The sequence below is a fragment of the Rhincodon typus genome, chromosome 6 (assembly GCF_021869965.1).
Source record: "Rhincodon typus isolate 14 chromosome 6, sRhiTyp1.1, whole genome shotgun sequence".
NCBI classification, from domain to species: Eukaryota; Metazoa; Chordata; class Chondrichthyes; order Orectolobiformes; family Rhincodontidae; genus Rhincodon; species Rhincodon typus.
The window spans coordinates 30510673-30532803 of record NC_063337.1 but is presented as its reverse complement, the minus strand read 5'-3'; the positions used below and the strand labels follow the sequence as shown (position 1 = coordinate 30532803).

At 41.4% G+C, this 22131-nt stretch overlaps 1 protein-coding gene and 1 long non-coding RNA gene across 3 annotated transcripts in view; both read left to right on the top strand.

The window, feature by feature from the left end:
- Positions 1 to 1077, top strand: part of rxfp2b (relaxin family peptide receptor 2b) — a 125725-nt gene extending 124648 nt beyond the window's left edge. The window contains exon 18 of the mRNA XM_048598144.1: positions 830 to 1077. Within this exon, the coding sequence (XP_048454101.1) occupies positions 830 to 1077 (248 nt within the window). The remainder of the gene's footprint in view (positions 1 to 829) is intronic.
- A 6114-nt stretch (positions 1078 to 7191) lies between these two features.
- LOC125483323 lies at positions 7192 to 18426 on the top strand. Of its 2 annotated transcripts, XR_007262277.1 has the most exons (5): positions 7192 to 7333; positions 10751 to 11126; positions 14178 to 14372; positions 16697 to 16773; positions 18052 to 18426. It is a non-coding gene; the product is annotated as an uncharacterized LOC125483323 (long non-coding RNA). The 2 variants fall into 2 exon arrangements; XR_007262276.1 differs by lacking the exon at positions 16697 to 16773.
- Positions 18427 to 22131: the final 3705 nt, after the last annotated feature.

Genomic DNA, 22131 nt, shown 5'->3' with positions numbered 1-22131 from the left:
TTCCGAATACATCTGGAGTTTTCATACTCACCTCTTTTAATACCTAGAGTTTGAATTCAATTTCTTCCTTTAAAACTCACAAGTTGTTACAAAGTACACCAGAGTCACCTGCTAACATGGAACAGTATGACTAAATATTAACTGGAATCAGACAATGTCAACAACTGATGCAAGAAGTGTATTGCCCTCAAATTAAACTCAATTTTTAAAGCGAGGTTTCAGTCATTACATAGCCTATTATCAACTTTTGGTTAATTAAGAAAACCTACATATGCCATTTGTTTGGTACATGAAGGTGATATAAAGCTCTTTTGCATTAATATTTGTGTTTTTAGATCATTTTTTATGTTTTCTCTAATTAAAAGCAATAAATGTCAGCAATGACGATTGTGGGTTTAAGTTACACTCCAGAGACTTGAGCACAAGTTTCTAGGCTAATAGTGAGTGCAGTTCAAGATGTACTTTCAGAAGAAATATTAAATTGAGGTCCTGTCTATGATTTGGAAGTTTAATATTCCATGGCAGTATTTCAACAGGGTGGGGGACTACCTCAGTGTCCTGGCTTGTATTTATCCCTTAATCAGCATCACAAAAAAAGATTGATGTTATAACATTGCTGCTTATGGGAGATTACTGTGTGTGGATTGGCTACTACATTTTGTACAAAAATGACAGTGCATCAAAAGAACTTTATTGGTTGTAAAGCAGTTTGGGATTGAAAGGTGCTGCATCAATGTAATAAATTAATATAACTTTTTTCGGTATTTCAATCCATCAACAGTTATAAAGATATAAATATGTTTTTAATTGTGTTTTCTTCATTTTTCAGGATCAATAACATCCTGGGTAGTAATATTTATACTCCCGATAAACAGTGCATTGAACCCAATACTCTACACACTCACAACCAGTTTCTTCAGAGAAAAGATGAAACAATTCTTGTGCAAACATCAAAAAAGTCATGGAAATAACATGTGGGCAGAGTGTTCTTCAAGACAGTCAACTTCATCCATTAAACTAGGATTTTTAAAGCGAGTATCTGCTATTGAAAATGCAATGAATGCACAACATCACTAACATTGTGGAATATTATTAACATCAAGTATGGGAGCATAATTTAGAAGGAGAAGTACAAATCAGCTTATAAAGAAGATCATTGAATGCTGTAATTGTTGCCTATATTTTGAGGGTGCCTTCATTATTACAGTTCAATAGCTACTGAATTTGAAGAAAACAAGTCTCTTTAGAGTAAATAGCTGTTGCTACCGGAAAATAGTTTCTCCTAAAACTTTAAACAATATTGGTGATTGGTACTATTCTCTTTTCAATATAAATATGTTCTACAGAAAATATGTTCTACAAAAATGAACACAGAAGTTCTATTTTAGCAAGAATAATTTTAAGTTCAATTTGACTATTTTGATATTTTGTGCACTTCAAGTTAAAATGAGTAGTCTGTGAAAAACAATGAGAAACCTGTGCTTCAGTTATTCAGTTGTGATATGTTGCACCTCATATTTCATTTTTACTCTCAGAACACCAACAGCCCTGAAGATTTACAGAGCCTTTCAGCTAGTCATTGATTTTTTTTAGACATTTAGTGCAGAAATCAACTCAAACATTACATAATCATCTAAATATCTAAAATAATTTCCAGTTGTAATATCAACCCCGCACTGCCAATATAAATATTAATTGTAAATATTTCATTCTAATGATGAAAAACTACTTTTTTTCATTATTTTCCAGTTTTTCCATATTCGTCTATTTCCAATTCATCTTTCTTTATTATTGTATCAAAAAAGAATACATGAAATAGTCACTTATTTCCTTTACCTCTTGGGTGTCAATTTTATAGACAGATAGATTCATATGGAAAAAGTAATATGATTACAATATTTGCCTCACAGTTGTCCTGTTCATCAATTGCATTCTTGGCATGCATATGTTTAAAAGACTCAAATTGGGAAGCACAAACATGCTACAAATTACTTCACCTGTTGTGTAGCAATCTAATAGTGAAAAATTTTGAATGTCTTATTGCAAGGACTTTTTGAAAAATGCACCCTAATTTTCAATGATTTTTGTATTTGTAATATTTCTTTGTAAAGCTACATTGATTACAAATTTGCCTGTGAGTTCCGTTGGAGTCTCTGCTGCAACTCAGATGGGAAAAATTTGGAATACCCAGAAAATGATGGCGGTCTGGTTACATTAAATTGCCATATTGTCAGGAGTTTTCTCAGATCCTGCATGAAATCTCTGATTATATACTATTAGGCAAATCGTCCAGGGATGGGTACTCAGAAACTGGGAGTTCTTGTGCATCAATCCCTAAGGGGATCAGGCGCAGCAGTAGTAGGGATATTGCAGTTTTAATTAATTAATTTAAAGTAGATATGTTACTCCTTCTCTCATCTGAACACATATTACTTAATATAAACTGTGCTTAAACATTACTGATGTAGTCAATAGACATCAATGAGTGGTTGTTTTTCAGTTAATATACCAGTCCTACAATAACTGGCTGGTGTGCAGAAAGGTTGAATTTTGTGGCAAAGTCAAAGGTTCTACGACTGGGTGGATGCTGCTGCCTTTTGGCAGGGAGCAGGCTGGGAATCAGTATTTTGTGACAACTGTTCAATTAACTACAAAAAGGGGGAGGAGGTGTCCAGCAAACAACAGTGGCAAGATAAGACCATACCACTGGATGTGCATGCACCATAGTTAAAAGTACTGGCAGCACTCAATGAACACAATCCAACCATAAAGAAACCTGAGTGGAGAATTGAGAAAGAAGGCATGTCAAAGAGTGGCAGAGTGAAGATCCTAGTTGGCACAACATTCCTGCAGATTCTTTAGGCTGTTAAGGTAAAACAGGAGTTCTTTTTTACCCCAGGACAGGTGCAGGACATTCAGCTACCCTACCAAGCAAGGCTAGATGAAGATTGCTGAGGATGTCAGCAACCCCTCTATTCTATTCATTTGTGGGATGTGATCATCGCTGGCTGGCCAGCATTTCTTGCCCATCCCTAGTTGCCTTTGAGAAGGTGGTGGTGAGCTGCCTTCTTGAACCACTGCAGTCCTCCTGCAGTGGGTTGACCCACAATGCTATTACAGAGGGAATTCCAGGATTTTAACCCTGCAACAGTGAAGGAACAGCGATATATTTCCAAGTCAGGATGGTGAAAGACTTGGAGGGGAACTTGGAGTTGGTGGTGTTCCCATATGTCTGATGCCCTTATCCTTCTAGATGGAAATGGTTGTGGGTTTGGAAGGTGCTGTCTGAGGATCTTTGGTGAATTTCTGCAGTGCATCTTGTAGACAGTATACACGGCTGCTACTGAGAATCGGTGGTGGACGGAGTGAATGCTTGTGGTGTAGTGCCAATCAAGTGGGCTGCTTTATCCTGGATGGTGTCAAGCTTCTTGCGTGTTGTTGGGGCTGCACTCATCCAGGCAAGTGGGGAGTATTCCATCACACTCCTGACTTGTGCCTTGTAGATGGTGGACAGGCTTTGAGGAGTCAGGAGATGAGTTACTCGCCGCAGTATTCCTAGCTTCTGGCCTCCTCTTGTAGCTACTGTGTACATGTGGTGAGTCCAGTTGAGTTTCTGGTCAATCGTAACCCTAGGATGTTGATAGTGGGGGATTCAGTGATGGTAACACCATTGAATGTCAAGGAATGGTGGTTAGATTGTCTCTTATTGGTGTTGATCATAGCCTGGCATTTGTGTGGCATGAATGTCACTTGCCATTTGTCAGCCCAAGCCTGGATATTGTCCAGATCTTGTTGCATTTGAACATTGACTTCAGTATCTGAGGAGTCACGAATGGTGCTGAACATTGTGCAATCATCAGCAAGCATCCCCACTACTGACCTTATATGGAGGGAAGGTTATTGATGAAGCAGCTGAAGATGGTTGGGCCTAAGACACTACCCTGAGGAACTCCTGCAGAGATGTCCTGGAGCTGAGATGGTTGACCTCCAACTATCACAACCATCTTCTTATACGTCGGGTATTACTCCAACCACCATAGTTTGCCCCCTAATACCCATTGATTCCAGTTTTGCTCGGGCTCCTTGATGCCACATTCAGTCGAATGCAGCCTTGATATCAAGGGCTGTCACTCTCACCTCACTTCTGGGATTCAGCTCTTTTGTCCATGTTTGAACCAAGGTTGGAATGAGATCAGGAGCTGAGTGGACCTGGCGGAACCCAAACTGGGCATCACTGAGCAGGTTATTTCCGAGCAGGTACTACTTGATAGCACTGTTGATGGCACCTTTCAACCCTTTAGTGACAATCAAAAGTAGAATGATGGGGCGGTAGTTGGCCGGGTTGGATTTGTCCTGTTTTTTGTGTACAGGACATACTTGGGCAATTTTCCAAATTGTCGGGTAGGTACCAGTATTGTAACTGTACTGGACTGCTTGGCTTGGGGAGCAGCAAGTTCTGGAGCACAAGTCTTCAGTACTATTGCTGGAATGTTGTCAGGGCCCTTGTCCTTTGCAGTATCCAGTGTCTCCAACCATTACTGGATATCACATGGAATGAATCGAATTAGCTGAACACTGGTGTCTGTAATGCTGGGGACCACTGGAGGAGGCTGAGATGGATCATCCACTCAGCACTTCTGGTTGAAGATTGCTGCGAATGCTTCAGCCTTATCTTTTGCACTGATGTGTTGGGCTTTTCCATCATTGAGAATGGGGATATTTGTGGAGCCTCCTCCTCCAGTGAGTTGTTTAATTGTCCACCACCATTCACAACTGGATGTGGCAGGAGTGCAGAGTTTAGATCTGATCCGTTGGTTGTGGGATCGCTTAGCTCTGTCTTACCACTTGCTGCTTTCACTGTTTGGTGTGCAAGTATTCTTGTTTGGTGGCTTCACCAGATGGATACCTCATTTTCAGGTATGCCTGGTGCTGCTCCTGGCATGCCCTCCTGCACTCTCCATTCAACCAGAGTTGATCCCCTGGTTTGATGGTAATGGTTGAGTGGAGGATATGTCGGGCAATGAGGTTACAAACTGTGCTGGAGTACAATTCTGCTGCTGGTGATGGATGCCCAGTCTTGAGTTGCTAGATCTGTGTGAAGTCTGTCCCATTCAATACAGATAGTGCCGCACAACACGATAGAGGGTGTTCTCAATGTGAAGGTGGGACTTCTTCTCCACAAGGACTGTGCCATGGTCACTCTTACGGATACTGGCATGGACAGATGCAACCGTGTAGTCATCACTCAATCCTAGATGCGGTATTGCAAGCAGGTTAATGATCATGTTATCTGTCAAGGTGAATGCACCATATCTTGCTTTCTTTAGGGTCTAACATGTGGGTGAGCTTCCTGAAAATGAAACACTCACTTAGCCATCACAAATGGGGCTAGACTGCAGAAATGCCCTTCGAAGACATGGTAGCATCTCATAGAATGGCCCTGGGCCCGCAACTTAACTCCTGCGATGTAGTTTCTGAGTGGTTGCATGCAGAAGGTATTACTTTTCTCTAGTCAGATGGCCACCAGCATTGACATTTTGTGTGAAGCCATGGTGCCACGTTCCTTCATTCCTGACTCCCATGAAAAAGGATGCTGCCAAACTTGGAAAATAGTATGAGGCAATTCTGTTGAAGATGATGAGGCAAGAATATAGAAAAAAAGTGTGCTGGAATCTGTACTGAACACAAAAAAATGTTCAATATCACAAAGGGTCAGGCAACGTCTATGGCGAGAAAGCAAGCAAATGTCTTGAGTAGTCGTTTGCAGAACACCTCCAATCCACACACAAGCATGACCCTGACCTGGTCATTTTAACATAGCGTCCTGCTCGCATGCCCATTTATCCGTCCTCGGCCTGCTGAAAATGCTCCAGTGAATCACAGCAGTGAATCACAGCAAAAACAGGAGCAGCAACAACTCATCTTCAGACTAGGCAGTTCTAAGGAAGGGTAACTGGACCCGAAACGTTCACTCTGATTTTTTCTTCCCAGATGCTGCTGGACGTGCTGAGCTTTTCCAGCAACTTTGTTTTAGTTCCTGAATATTGTAATGGACTTAAGAATATGAGACATAGAAGCAGTAATAAGTCATTCAAGTTCTTCAATCTGCTGTGTCAGTCAATAAAATCATAGTTGATCTGATTGTGAACTTAAGTCCACTTACCTGCCTACCTCCCACCCAAACCCCTCCTATCCCACAATTTCCTGTCAATCAAAAGTCTGTCTAATTAAGGTTAGGTGCACCTGTGGTCTCACTGCCTCTTGGCATCTTGGTAACCCCTTGGTAACTGTACAAGGCCCCAAACACACCTTCCAGGTGAAGCAGCATTTTGTTTGTACTTCTTTCAATCTAGGCCACAGCATTCACTGCTCACAATGCAGTCTCCTTTACCTTGGTGAGACCATAAAAAAAACTGCTTTATGAAACATCTCTGTTCCCTCCATAGAAATGACCCTGACCTCTAGTTGTCCATTTCAGTAAACTATCTCACTATCATGTTAACATTTCTATTCAATGCCTGTTGTAATGTTCCAACAAAGCACAACATAAGCTTGGGGAACAACATTTCACTTTTCACTTTGACACTTTACAACTTTGAAGTCTCAATACTGAATTCAATAACATCAGAATCTGATTGCATCATGTCTGTTATCCTTTTTTTTCATTCTTCACACACCCCTCTCCCCCAAGCCCCACCACAGCCTTCTCTTGTTTTTGATCTTGCTAACTTTGCTGTTAGTATACAAGATCCATTCTCTCCCATTCACAGATAACAAGGTGTAGAGCTGGATGAACACAGCAGACCAAGCAGCATCAGAGGAGCAGCAAAGTTGACGTTTCGGGTCGGGACCCTTCTTCAGAAGATTTCCACACTGTGTTAAAGTTTTGGATCTAGTCACCCTTCATCAGAACTTGAGTCTGTCATTCAGTATTTTGGAGGGGTGGGAGAGATGGGATTGCCATGACAGCAAGACACCTTTGAAGCAGACTTCAGTGGAATCGCAGTGCTCGCTGCAGGCTTTAAGACCCAGATGGATCCTTCCAGCGCTGGAGCGGGTGAAAGATGCCGATAGTCGGGCGGCGAAGCGGAAACTATTTTGATGGACATTGCAAAGAACCACTCAATTACAAAGCTCGGCCGCGCGGCGTTTCGGTTAGCCAATGAATGAGAGGGGAAGGCGGGCCAGTTGGTGATCGGCATAAGTTGAGAGGAGAGTGCGGAACTAACGCGGTCGCTGTGGGAACCGTAACAGCTGGAGTGGAACCAATGGCAGTTAACGGCGGCCAGCGCGAGACTGACTGATGGTGACAGTTGGAAACAACAGTCAAGCGGTATGTAACTGTATGTTTACTCTGCACACTTAGATCCCGTTCACACAGAACTAAACTATCATTGAATTCTTAGTTCATATGTAGAAATACTTTCTCATCCTGCCGAATATCCGGTTATTTTTTTTAAAATCAGCGTACCTTTCTTTGGCAGTTTGTAGCTTCGTGAGAAAAATATAGAATTTGCTTCTCCGATAAATATATTATCGTCGGTTCTCCTCTTACCATCGAACCCCAATTCATTATTTTGAACCTCAACTGTTCTGATAGAATTTTTGTTTACCATATTATCTCCACCCCTCAAAATAAAGGATAAAACAGTTCATGAATAATAAATATCGTCTCCAACCTCCATGGTTACATTTAATTAAATATATATTATTGAAAGCTTTCAACTTTGTTTTTATTGCGGTTTACTTTTCATTAACAGAAACGTGTGCATTTCGTATGTGTAAACAGAAAATAATTCGAAATCTTTACATTTATCTCTGAACATGGTATTTCTTACATTAAATATGTTGTGATTTTTGGTGAAGATGATCTAAACAAAGTAATTTTTGCTTCTTCCCTTTTTCCTGGCATCGAGATCCAAATTAGTTTTAAGACTTAACTGCCCATCGTTACACATTTAAATTAGAATAGAGAATGAAAATAGATGCGGACCTGATGAAGAAAATATATTTGCAGAAACAGTTTTTAAAGGATCATAGGAACGTACCAGTGGCAGCAGAAACTTTTAGTTGTAAAACTTGAGTTACTTAACAAATTGAAAAAAAAAGTTATAGTTATTCGTTATTGACTAGAAGCTCTTAAGGTTGTGAAAGGTACAGTAACAATTTGCTCTTTCTCCTGCATTCTTCTGTAACTTGCTCAAATGTTATCAAAGTAACAATGAAGCTAATGGTTCAGTTTGTGCAGCAACTTGAGATCAGGAGCAGATGGGCTTAAATGCCAATGTGAAAATTTTATTGAAGTTGTGTTGCCCACAATAAGTTTTTCATAAATGATTTTTTTATCTGCATCACCATTGATATGTAATGCAAATATTCTTAAAACAGAATTTCAAGTGTGTTGATTACACTTGTATTTAAGAAGCTGATAAAGTGAAAAGTATATGAGATTCCTGTCCAACAAATTCCTGGCTATCCACAAAAAGTTTGAGGTCCAAAGGGCATAATCTCAGAGTAAGAAGTCATCCAATTAAGATTGAGATTAAGGAGGATTTTTTTTTTCTCTGAGGATGGTGGATCTGTGGACTTCTTTACTATAGAAGACTTATGAGGCTGGATCATTAAGTATGTTCAAGGCTGAGATTAACATCTGTCGTAAGTAAGGGAATCAAGATTTATGGGAATAAGGCAGGTCTGCGTGGGTTGCCTTCGGGTGCTCTGGTTTCCTCCCACAGTCCAAAGATGTGCAGGCTAGGTAGATTGGCCATGCTAAATTGCCTATAGTGTTCAGGGATGTATAGATTAGGTGGGTTATAGGGGGATGGGTCTGGGTGGGATGTCTGAGGATTGATGTGGACTTGTTGGGCCAAAGGGCCTGTTTCCACACTGTAGGGATTCCATAAAAAAAACAAAGAGCTGACATAATTGAATGACAGAGCCGACTCATTGGGCTGAGTGGCCTACTACTGCTCCAATGAATGAGCTATTTTCTATCACACACCTCTAAAGCAGATGGGACTTGAACCTCAACCTTCTGGATCAGTAGTAGGGATACTATGACTTTGCTGCACGAGCTACCGGCTCCAACATCTTAGAAATATTGCTAATCAGCCTAATAAGACATGTACATGTCATGACACAAATCTGGAATAGGTGGGACTTGAACGCAGGCCTCCTGACCCAGAGGTAGGGATACTACCACTGCACCACTGGAGCCCTTTAGATATTTTCCAATCAGTCTGTTCAGAGTTCTTCTGACAAACCTCTGTCGTATTCGGGACTCCTGTGGCAGGTCTGAGCCTCCAGTCTCAGTGAGAGGAATACTTCCACCTTGCCACAGGAATCCCTTTACTGGAGCCCCTTAACATTTTTATTTAAAATTTATCACATTTCATAATTTGAATGTTTGCTTCCCAGAGTGAGTGTTTATTTCTTATACTGGGGAGGGGTCATGATCTGCCTTCCTTGCTTCAGGACCCTAACATCAGAAGCATAGATATTTTCTAATCAACTTCTTCAGAGTCGTTACTACACAACCCTGGAACAAGTGGGACTCAAATCCAGGCCTCTTAGCCCAGAGGTATGGACACTATCACTGCATGACAAGAGCCCTTTTTTTATAGGTATATGTTTTATAGGTAGGTTCTTTACTCAGAAAATGGTAGGGGCGTGGAATGCACTGCCAGAGCGGGTAGTGGAGTCAGCCTCATTAGGGGCATTTAAGCGGCTATTAGATAGGCATATGGATGATAGTATAAAGTAGGGGTGGAGGTTAGATAGACCTTGAGTTTAGGGTAAAAGTTCGGCACAACAGCGTGGGCCGAAGGGCCTGCACTGTGCTGTACTGTACTGTACTGTTCTATGTTCTATGTTCTATGTTCTATAACAAAGGATGCTTTTATATACCTGAATGGTTTCTTTACCACCGTGTTACATTTCTAAACTTTCTCCTCTACCGCTAAATCATCTGTGTTTCAAATTAAATTACCAGTTTACATGCAAAGCCAGTCAGGTAGTGCAAAGACAACAAAAATGAGGGAAAGGTATAGAGAGAGAGGGTGGGAATTATGTCAGACTAGAATTTTAAGGGGAAATAAGGCATTTTACACCCTCACCCTGCCCCTTGCAGTGCCCACCTCTCTTTTAAGCCATCAAAAGTGTTTACTAGAACCCCTTAGATAGTTTCCTAATCAACCTGTTGAGAGATATTATGAAACATTTCTGCAGCAAGTGACAGGCAAGGCAGACAGTAACATTAAGGAAATTGTCAATACTGGATACCCAGGGCTTAAAATGGTAGAAGCCCCAGAGGAGTTAAGAATGTACAAGGGGAAACTTAAAAAGGAAACTGGGAGAGCAAAAAAGTTTGAAAGGATATTGACAGGTAAAATATGGGACAATTTTAGAAGTACATTAAGAGTAAAGGATATTGAGAGAAAGAGTGGGGCCCATTAAGGAGCATAGTGGTAATTTGTGCGCAGAACCAGAAGATGTAGGTAGGGTTCTAAATAAATACTTTGTGTCAGTATTCGCTAGTGAGATGGACAATAGGGTAACAAAATCAAGGTGCAAGACTGAGATATAATTAAAGAAATTAGCATAGGCAGAGAGAAAGTTGTGAGTGGTCTGGAAGACTTAAAAGTAGATAAATCTCCAGGGCTTGATCAAATGTATCTCAGTCTGTTAAGTGAAGCGAGGCTGGAAATAGAAGAGAGGGTGGCAATAATTTTCAATTCTTCTCTTGCCACAGAATAGGTGCCCGAGGACTGGAGGGCGGCTAATGTTGTACCATTATTTAAGAAGGGCTACAAGGAAAAGCCAGGGAACTTGTAGTGATTGGAACGAAGGCCAGGTGGATCTCATTGATAATGAGAGACTTGATTGGAGCTGTTAACCTGGGCTAATCAGGGAACCCTGGCTGACAGATATAAATATGGGATTCAGAGTCTCCTCACTTCAGGGACTGACTCCAAGCTAGCTGGCCACAGCTAGTGTATCGTGTACATGAGAATAAAGAATGACTTGGTGATGAGATACCAGCTTCTGTGCAGTTAATTTGGAAGCAATGAGAGAAAACAGTACATTCCTGAAGAAATTTCATTCGCAACAGTCGTCTTTGAGTTGGGGTAAGCATTTCTGGCATCATTCCTTAATTTGGGATGCTTGACTCGTTCGATCTGCCATCAAAGATGGGGCCCAGTATGTGGAAAGAATGTGTTATTTTTTCCAGGCAATTGGGGCAGATGAAAAGTAATGAGCAATTCTTCTGACTGCTTGCAGACCTGTGGCATTTTCAGCTATCAGGAGCCTCACTTTCCCTGATGCACCAGATGCTAAAACCTTTCACGAGTTGATAGATTTAGTTAAGGAATATTACAGCCTCAAGCCTTGTCTAATTCTAAGACACTATTGGTTTTGTTTGGCTAATCAAGAGCCAGGGGAATCTGTATTGGGATTTTTGACAAAGTTAAGATGACTGGCAGAGTCATGTCATTTTAGGTAAACTCTGAATGAGTTGCTAATGGGGAGAAGACTCCATACCAAGTTAAACCTGATATTCCCGGATCTGGGGGTGAGGGCAAAACAGCAACAGGAACACCAGTGCCGGCGACATGCCTACTCTAAGCGAGAGAGACAATTTACTTCAGGGTATGAAATTTGGTGTCAAAACCACAGAAATGGCCCTGCATGGGTACAAGGCGAGGTTGACATGAGGTCAGGTCCCATGACATACAAAGTTTGGGTAGGTGAGAAGATCCTGAACCAACATGTGGGTCACATGAAAGCTGCTACCTCACAAACGGAGCAGGAGCAAAACATACCTGGCCCCTCAGAACAGCCAGAAAGGCTGTCAGAAACCATCCATGTAGCACCAAAGAAACTTCTGAGTCCGAGAATAATCCGGCCTCAATATCATTACCATCTGAAGAAGAGGAGGAAACTCTCCCAATACACTCTGGGCATGAGAGATGGGCTGCGGTCTGGTACATGCTGCCCATGCCCAAGTCAGAGTCAGAGGAACCAGACCGTGCTGAAAACAAATCAGGAGAAGCAACAAGAAAAAGAACAGGCCTGCGTCTCCAGACTTATGGGGGGAGGGATGTAGTGATTGGAATAAGGGCTAGGTGGATCTCAGTGACTATGAGATCCTTAATTGGGATTAGGCCAATCAGGGAACCCTGGCTATCAGATATAAATAGGAGATTCAGAGAGTGTCCATCCTAGGGACTGGCTGGTCAGAGTCCATGTATTTTGCATGTGAATAAAGGGTGACTTGATGACAGGATACTGGCCTTTTTGCAGTTAATTCAGAACTGCAGATCAGCGAGCCTGACATGAGTGATGGGTAAGTTGTCGGAGGGCATCCTGGGAGACAAGATCTACATGCATTTGGAAAGGCAAGAACTGACTGGGGATAGTCAGCATAGCTTTGTGCATTGGAAATTGTGTCTCACAAACTTGATTGAATTTTTTGAAGAGGTGACCAAGAAGATTGATGAAGGCAGAGGGGTAGATGTTGTCTACATGAACTTTAGCAATGCCTTCAACGAGGTTCTGCACGGTATACTGGCTAGGAAGGTTATGTTGCATCCAGGGAGACGTAGCCAATTGGATACAAAATTGGTTGTCAGTAGGAAACAGAGGGTGGTGGTACAGCATTGTTGTTCAGACTGGACGTCTGTGACCAATGATGTGCTGCAAGGATCGGTGCTGGGTCCACTTTATATAAATTCATCATTTATATAAACAACTTGGATGAGTACACGGGAGGCAAGATTAGTAAGTTTGCAGATGACACAAAAATTGGCGGTATAGTGAACAGTAAAGGAAGTTATCCAAGAGAATAATGACGCCTAGATCAACTGGCCAGTGGCCAAAGATTGGCAGATGGAGTTTAATTCAGATAAATGTGAAGTGTTGCATTTTGCAAAAACAAACCAGGCCAGGACTTAATGGTAGGGTCCTGGGGGCTTTGTTGAACAGAGAGACCTAGGGGTGCAAGTACATAGTTCCTTGAAAGTGACGTCACAGGTAGACAGGATGGTGAAGAAGGCATTTAGCACACTTGCCTTCATCAGTCAGAGCATTGAGTACAGGAGTTGGAATGTCATGTTATGGCTATACAAGGCATTGGTAAGACCACATATGGAGTACTGCGTACAATTCTGGTCACCCTGCTGAAGGAAGGATGTTATTAAACTGGAAAGGGTACAAAAAATATTTACAAGGATGTTACCGAGACTGGAGGGTTTGAGTTATAGGGCAACGTTGGTTAGAATCATAGAATCATCATAGAATCCCCACAGTGTGGAAACAGGCCCTTAGGCCCAACAAGTCCACACCAAACCTCAAAACATCCCACCCAGACCCACCCCACTATAACCCACCTAATCTACACATCTCTGAACACTACGGGCAATTTAGCATGGCCAATCCACCTAGCCTGCACATCTTTGGACTGTGAGAGAGGAAACCGGAGTACCTGGAGGAAACTCACGCAGACTTAACAAAAGAGAAGTACAGCACAGGAACAGGCTGGGACTTTTTTCCCTGGAGTGGAGGAGGCTGAGGGGTGACCTTATAGAGGTTTATAAAATCATGAGGGGCATAGATAAGGAGAATAGCCAAGGTCTTTTCACCAGGGTAGGGAAATCCTAAACTAGAGGACATAGATTTAAATGAGAGGATTTGGTCCAGATGTGGTCTTATCAAAACCCTGTACAATTGTAACAAGGCTTCTTTATTCCTGTACTCTGCCTCCTTTGTAATGAAGGCCAACATTCCAGTTGCCTTCCTAAATGCTTGGTTGCCTGCATGCTAACTTTCTGTGCACTTTGCATGGACATACCTAATTTTCTTTGAACATCAAAATTTAAATTTCACATGTTTCAGAAAATGTTTTGCTTCCTATTCTGAGACAGAACAAGCTGCTGTGAAGATTACTGGCCCACATAGGGTCATGAATATAGGACCAAGTGTCTGGCAGCTTATCCTTGTGAGTATTTGAAACTCTGAAATCATAGTACAACTATATTTGTAGCTGTTCATTCAACTTAGGACAGGAACAGCAAATTAGCAACTTTAGTCTATGTTCCCTAGAATATTATTCAATCATGTGCAACATGCAAAACTTCTTGCTGAGTTCTTAACTGTTCTTCATTTTCTTTTCTGTCTAGGGTCACCTGAACTTTAGAGATTCCTGCTGAAAGCACAAACCTCAGAGGAGGACCTTTCCTCTGAGGATGCAGTGAAAGGCACTCCACTTTTTAGAGACACCAGCTTTAACTTTGGCATTTCCTATAGGCTAGTTAGTGAATTAGAGATCTATACATGGTGAAGCTCTCAGAGGCAGCAGAGGACCTCATCTGATGGTAAGGTCCTTTCCAGTTCTACTGAGAATAGGCTTTGGAATTCCTTACTTCAATCAATCATGAAAAAATCATGGTGTTGAGAAGTACACCAAAACATTTCACCACTATGGCAAAGAGTGCAAGAGCCCCAACAAGCCACCATGATACTATCTCACATGCCATCATCAATTTGCAATCTGCCCTGGGCAGAATGATCATCTCTAGGAATTTTGTATCTAAACCTTTGCAATAAGAATCCATGATAACACATTTTGTAGTTCTGGCTGCAGAGCTAATTCTGGGGTTTATATTAGAGAAGATAATGAATCAAGTGGATAAGGATTTGAACAGGACACCTCCCCCCTCACCCCCATCCCAGGCCCCAAGAAGACCTTCCACATCAAACAGATGTTCACCTGCACATCTGCTAATGTGGTATACTGTATCCGCTGTTCCCATGTGGCCTCCTCTACATCGGGGAAACCAAGCGGAGGCTTGGAAACCGCTTTGTGGAACACCTACGCTCGGTTCGCGACAAACGACTGCACTTCCCAGTCGTGAACCACTTCAACTCCCCCTCCCACTCCTTAAACGACATGTCCATCCTGGACAGCCTCCAGTGCCACAACGATGCCACCCGAAGGTTGCAGGAACAGCACCTCATATTTCGCTTGGGAACCCTGCAGCCGAATGGTATCAACATGGACTTCACAAGCTTCAAAATCTCCCCGCCCCCGACCGCATCCCAAAACCAACCCAGCTCGTCCCTGCCACCCTGACCTGTCCGTCTTTTCTCCCACCTATCCACTCCTCCCACTTCAACCCCCACCCCCCACACTCCTACCTACCAGCCTCATCCCTGCCTCCTTGACCTGTCCGTCTTCTCTTGACTGACCAACCCCCATCCTAACTCCCCACCTACGCTCACCTTTACTGGCTCCATCCCTGCCTCCTTGACCCGTCCGTCTCCTCTCCACCTATCTGCTCCTTTATCCATCTTCCATCCACCTCCCCCTCTCTCTCTTTATTTCGGAATCTCCTTCCCCTGCCCCATTTCTGAAGAAGGGTCCAGACCCGAAACGTCAGCTTTCCTGCTCCTCTGATGCTGCTTGGCCTGCTGTGTTCATCCAGCTCTACACCTTGTTATCTCAGATTCTCCAGGGTCGGCATTCCTACTATCTCTGAATCATCTTCTAAAGACTGCTCTCCTGCAAATTCCTGGGAGTGATTATCTCCGAGAGCAAATGTGCACTGATGGGGGTGGTATGTGTTGACTTCTCTCTGGGTTTCAGTATACTTGCATTTTCACTCTTCCCCAAGTTACAGCAACCTGCAGCCACACCTTCACAGGTTCAAGTACTCAGAAGTCACTGACCACAAGTATCTCAAGGGCTTTTACATTAGAACAGCAGCCTTCCACCACCTCTGTGCAGGCACTGTGTTTGTGCAGCAGTTAGGAAACTTTAAAGTAGAGCATTATAGATTATTCACCTGGTTGAGCAATGAATGAATGATTATTTTTCAACGTAATGCAAGTGAACACCCACTGTGAAAGATTTCTGTACTTTTTTCCCTCTATTTAATACTTGGAAAATAAGTATTGTTCCATTCCATAGCAGAAAATTAGACTCTTAGATTGCCATAGCATAGAAGTGAGCATTGAGCTGATAAAATCTGTGCTGGTGTTTTTCTGAATTGATCACAGTGAATTTTCTTCCTTGTGGTTTTTGCTATTTTTTAAGAAACTATCTAATTCCACTTTTGAGAGAACTTATGTGTTCAATTAAACTTAATGATTTTAAGTTGAGGTAGGAATTGGTATTTGCTAGCACTGTACAGTCTCTGAGTTTTGATGAAGCAATTCATCCTGCATGCGTCAGGACAGACACAAGAAAGCAAATGTTAAGGGGAGCAAAATTAGTACTGCCTGACAATGCTAATAGTTGGCAAATTGTCTCTATTTAATTGAGGTGTTGCCACAAAGATTGCACCAGGGAGCTACTGCTGCCCCTCCTTTTACAGTAATGATCATTTTAAGAATATCACTTGGGCTCACAAAGTACTTTACTTATGTTTGACTTAAATTACAAATATTCAAAACATATCCTTTCCAGGCAAAAGGAATTTATCCAGGCATTGCTTTATTTCTAACAAAACAAAAGAATGGAATCAATAATTTCCTGGTGCAGTCTCTCCGGCAATATTTAGACCAATCAAAGTCCACTTGCTAACCAATCAGCATCCTTCTCTCACAAAGCATAGTTTTCTCTTCAAAAATTGGTATTCTTGCATCTGTCCAAATGATTGCAAGATGAAAAGCTTTTATGGTATGTCTTGTTTTACAGCAATTCTAAAGAAACTGGAGTGGTCTCTTTGCTCATCCTAGAGTAACTTGCCACTGTCATTGTGGGCACAAGGGAAGGTACACGATTTACGATCTGCCATTCAATTAGTACTCTTTTCTCATGCACTATAAGGCATTGCACCTTTTGAGAGTTGGCATTCTTGCATCTGTCCTGATGAAGGCATGATGATAATCTTCAACAATGTGTCTCTCTTTTCAGCAATAATCAGAAATGGAGGATAAAAACATTTTGGGGAATTCTAGCTCTTGCCTTTTACAGCAAGAGGACTTAGAGTTTTTAATTCCTGGACCTCATCTAAATACTCTGAAACTCACTCCTACCCAAATTAGCATGAATTATATCACTGTCAACAGGCAGGAGCCACAGTCATCACTGCTGACAGGTGGAAATCAAAATTAGTGGGTGAAGGCTTAATGTGAGGGAATCCGAGAAGCAGCCTCCAGAAAGTTGACTTAGGAATTTTTGGGGTGAAGGATGAGGCTGCTGTGTGGATGTGGTGAGACAGTATGTATAAAGTTGACGATCAAAGGGAGGAGGAGTTTGCTGGGTTTAGAGACAGAAGGTATTCTCTGTGACCACATGAACATTCATATTCATCCCAGCCCACAAAAGACCTTAAATGTTTTTAAAAAAGAGCTGGGTCATTCACTGTATGACGCCTGTGTGGTTTTGAGACTTCATCATCATTATCATCATGTGTGCTCTGCTCAAAGGCAGATCTTTGCCTCATTGTAATCTTTCCATGCCTGTCTATGCCATGCCAATTTGCATTTGCCAATAACTTTCTTAAACTTGTTTTGAGACAGCAGTCCTTAAATGGACCCATAATGAAAAGGATTTGCACATTTCAATAGCATGTGACACTGCCTTTTAAATTAGATCCTCATTCCTCTGTGGTGGGCTGTTTTATCATTGCTATGTTAGACTTTGGTGGGATGTGAAACACAGCAGGAAACTCTGAAGAAGGGCCTAGGCCCGAAACGTCAGCCTTCCTGCTCCTCTGATGCTGTTTGGCCTGCTGTGTTCATCCAGCTCTACACCTTGTTATCTCTAGGAAACTCTCTGTCGTCTTAGCCTATGCATATTGAGTGAGTCAAGTTAACACTCCCTGAAGGGCTTGTAACAAAGAATTTTACTTTCTAATCATCCTGTCTGTGATCTCCCCTTTAATTTTTTGATTTGTCTTTTCTTATCATGGTTTATTCAACCATTAGGCAGAATTTGTGTTTGATTACTTGATCATAAATAATCCTGTCAGTCCTTAATTGCTACAATTTTGGTTAAAATTATTCAAATTCTTAAATCTTGCTTCATGACCATCTCATCTCTGGCAGCATCCTGATGAAGCTGAACTGCATGTGACCCACTTCCTGAAGGGCAGCTTTGTTGAAAGCCAAATGAACGTCTCTATCAACAGTGGCAGAGCATAGAATGCTCATGCAACTATCTTCAACAGGAAAAACTAAATGGGTGATTATTTTAGGCTTTCCACTGAGATCTCTGCCATCACAGAAACCAGTATTGAGACAATTCAATTCATTTCACACTCCATCAAGAAATGGGCAAAGTAATCTGGGTGTGAAGGTCTATGCTGTACAACTATCTGTGGCTCAAGCCAATCTGTTCCAACATAGCTTCAATCCCATTACCTGCCAAACAATCTGGAGAATTGCTTAAGTATGTTCTGCCAATAAAAGAATGACATACAATCTGCGTGATTATTGTCCTCACAGTGCTATTAAGCAGTGCTTACCAATTTTCTCACCAACACGCAGTTTCATTTTGACCAAGAACACTTGGTATATAAGTATCATTACAGCCTTGATCCAAACTAGGGCACAAGATCTGAATTCCAATGTTGAAGCTCTCACCATCAATGCAGCATTTGATTTGAGTATGGCATCACGAAACCCAGTAAAGTTCAAATGAGTAGAATCAGGCGGAAAATTCTCCAGCTCAGGCCTAGAAAATCATTGCGGAGTGCCTCAAAGCAATTTCTAATTCTAAATATCTTCAGTTGTTTCATCAGTCATCATAAACCCAAAGGTTAGCTGGTGATTGCAGTTTCCAGATCCAAACTCAATTCTGTAGGTAACAAAGAATGAGTGTCTGCGTGCAGAAAACTTGAACTACATCAATGTCTGGGCAATAATAATCAGTACATTCACATCACACAAGTGTCAATTAACATCTATCCTTCAAAATGTTACCTTACAGAGATGTTTGCCAATGGTTGCATCAAAAATAAGTAACAGGTTATGTTAAAAGAACAGGAAGAAGAGGAAGCAGAAGAATTTGGAAGCTCAGTATTTTTCATCAAGACATTATAGGATACTGCATAAACAAGCTCACTTGGCTCATTGTACATCTGGTTATTCTTTGGACAAGTTATCAATTCATTCCATTCCTCTACTCCTTCTCTGTAGCTGCAATTGTTTACACAGTCAACTATTTATTCAAAGTTCATGTTAAACAGTACTAATTAATCTGCTTCCACCTTTTACACTCCTCTTTTACCTCTGCTGTTTTGCCAATTACCTTGAATCAGGGTCCTGTGGTTATTGAACCTCCTGAAAGTGTGGACTTGGAAGCGGCTATGAAACCACACTAAAGTCCTAAATTTAATACAGCTCAATAATTTAAAACCGGCCATGATAATTGCATGACTTCTCATAATATAATGTTCAAACCTTAGTGCTTTTGACAAAGCCCACTGGCCTTCATAATACAGTTGTTGAGACCTTTCACATGTTCATGGTGAATGACATCTCAGTCCATGACTCTGTGGTGGCCAGGCTATTAATTGCCACTATTGCTTGGAGACATGGTGAAGGAACATGTTGGTATCCTGCAATAGGGTAACATGCTCCCATTGCATTTCTGACACTCCCTTAAGGCTGGAGCTCATAACACTTCTACTAATATGCAGCAATGCACATTGAAAATTAATGGATTCTTTAAAGTTCCAGTCTATTTGTTTCACTAAACTCTTCAGGATAGAAACCACCCCATCCAAAATAAATATCAGTTTCTCAATGTAGTCATTTAACTTCCACTAAAAGCTATATATCTTGCTAAAGAGGGTTTCTGTTGTGAGATCCCATCACACAGCCTAGACAAGGTGGTGCTGATGCCTCAAGGGATGCACACTGCTGGAAGCAGAGTTTTCTGTATTCTCAATCATAGTAGTGAAATTCCTTGATAGAATTTCTCTTCTCTCAGTTATTTGTGTGTTATGGATAGCTTTTCTTTCCCGTGATTGAGTCCCTGGAATTGTCAGTTTTCTGGAGCAGCACTGGGAGAAGACTTGTTCCTTCCGTGAGCTGTATTCTGTACTGTTCCTACATTCACTACTTACTGCTGCCCATTGGTGGACAGTGATTCACCATATCTCACTCCTTTGCAGTCGCCATATAACCTATGCAGGGTACCAGTGACTAAGCAGGTACCTGGGAGAGATGGTGTGCATGATAGTGATGGTTTTTTTACTTACATGAAAGTAGCATTCAGAACAAAATGAACTAACAACAGAAATAGAGGTTATTGAATGTGATCTTAAAGCTGATACAGAGACATGGTTACAAAGAGATCAATGTTTGATTCAAAATATTCAGGGCTGTATGACTTTTTGAAAGGACAAACAGAAAGGAAATGTTGGTGGGACAGCTTTGTTAGTGGTATGCTTTAAGTGTAATTGCAAGAAATGGTCTTGGATCAGAGCATGTAGAATCAATGTGTGAAAGGAAGAAATAACAAAGCAAGAAAAAGATACTGTATCAGAGATAGTAGGAACTGCAGATGCTGGAAAATCTGAGATAACAAGGTGTAGAGCTGGATGAAGGGTCTCGGCCCGAAAAGTCAGCCTTCCTGCTCCTATGATGCTGCTTGGCCTGCTGTGTTCATCCAGTTACATCTTGTTATCTAAGAAAAAGATACTGATGAGGATAGTCAGTATGCTCCCTAACAGTAGCTATATTGTAGGACAGACAATAAATCAGATGATAATAAGGCACATTAAAAAGATATTCAAAACATATTCAATGAATTGGTGGTCATCTTCTAAAATCCTAAAGACTGAAGTTTGACAAATTTAACCCCACTGTTTAAAAGAGAAAGGAGAGGGAAAAAAAAAATTACAAAAAGTCAGCCTAACATCAGTATTGGGAAAAGTTTGAGAGTCTAATATAAAAGACAAGATAACAGAATGTTTGGAAATCATTAATAGGATTAGATAAAAGCAGCATGGGTTTATGAAAGGGAAATCATGCTTAACTGGAATTTTTTGAGCATACAGCTAGTGGAATACATAAGGAAGAACCAGTGGATGAAGTGTATTTGGATTTCAAGAAAGTTTTTGATAAAGTCCATATAAGAGATTTGTGGAAAAATTGAAGCACATTGACTGGGGGTAATACACTTGCATGGAGTGAAAAATGGTTGACATACCAGAAACATAGAGTGAGAATAAATGGGTCATTTTCTCAGATTCAGGTGGTGACTAGTAGTGCATTGTAGGGATCAGTGCTTGGGCCCCAGCCTTAACCATACATATAAATAAATGATTTGAATGAGGAAACCAAATGACAACCCAAAACTAGATTCTGAGTTGTGAGTTTAGTGATTGTAATGAGGTCAGTCAGGTGGATCACACAGAATATGTGTTTCCTGATTGGGGCTGCTAATCTGGTCCAATCAGGGAGACATGGTTGACAGATTTAAAAAAAGGAGAATCAGACACTCTGGGAACTGCCTCTGAGGGAGCTGGACCATTGTCGACGACTTTCCACGAGTAAATAAAAGATGATATGATGACGGGATACCGGCCTCTGCAGACATTATTTCAGTGGCGACAACAGTAAAGCACGTTCCTGAAGAAACTCAGAACAGTCGTCTTTGAGTTAGGATAAGCATTTCTTGCATCACGCTGTTATTTGGGAAGCTTGACTCATTCAAGCATCAACTCATCAAAGACTGGGCCTAGTATGTGGAAAGAATGCATTTTTTTTTCTGGGCAAATGACAGTGGGGCAGATCAAAAGCAAAGAGTAATTCTCCTGACAGTTTGTGGACCTACGGATTTTTCAGTTGTTAGGAGTCCAACTTTCCCTGAGGTACCAGATACTAAAACCTGTCAGTGGTTGATGGATTTATTTAAGGAATACTACAACTCCAAGCAACATCTAATTCTGAGATGCTATTGTTTTTACTCGGCAATTTGAGAACCAGGGGAATCCTTATCAGGATCTTTATCGAGGTTAAGACAACTAGAGGCAGGTGACTTTGGTTTGACCCTAAATGAGATGCTGAGAGACTGGTTGGTATGTGGGGTCAATGATGTAACCATGAAAAAGCGCCTACTAGCTGAAACCCAACTGGACTTCAAACAGGCACCACAACTGACTTTATCTTTGGAAA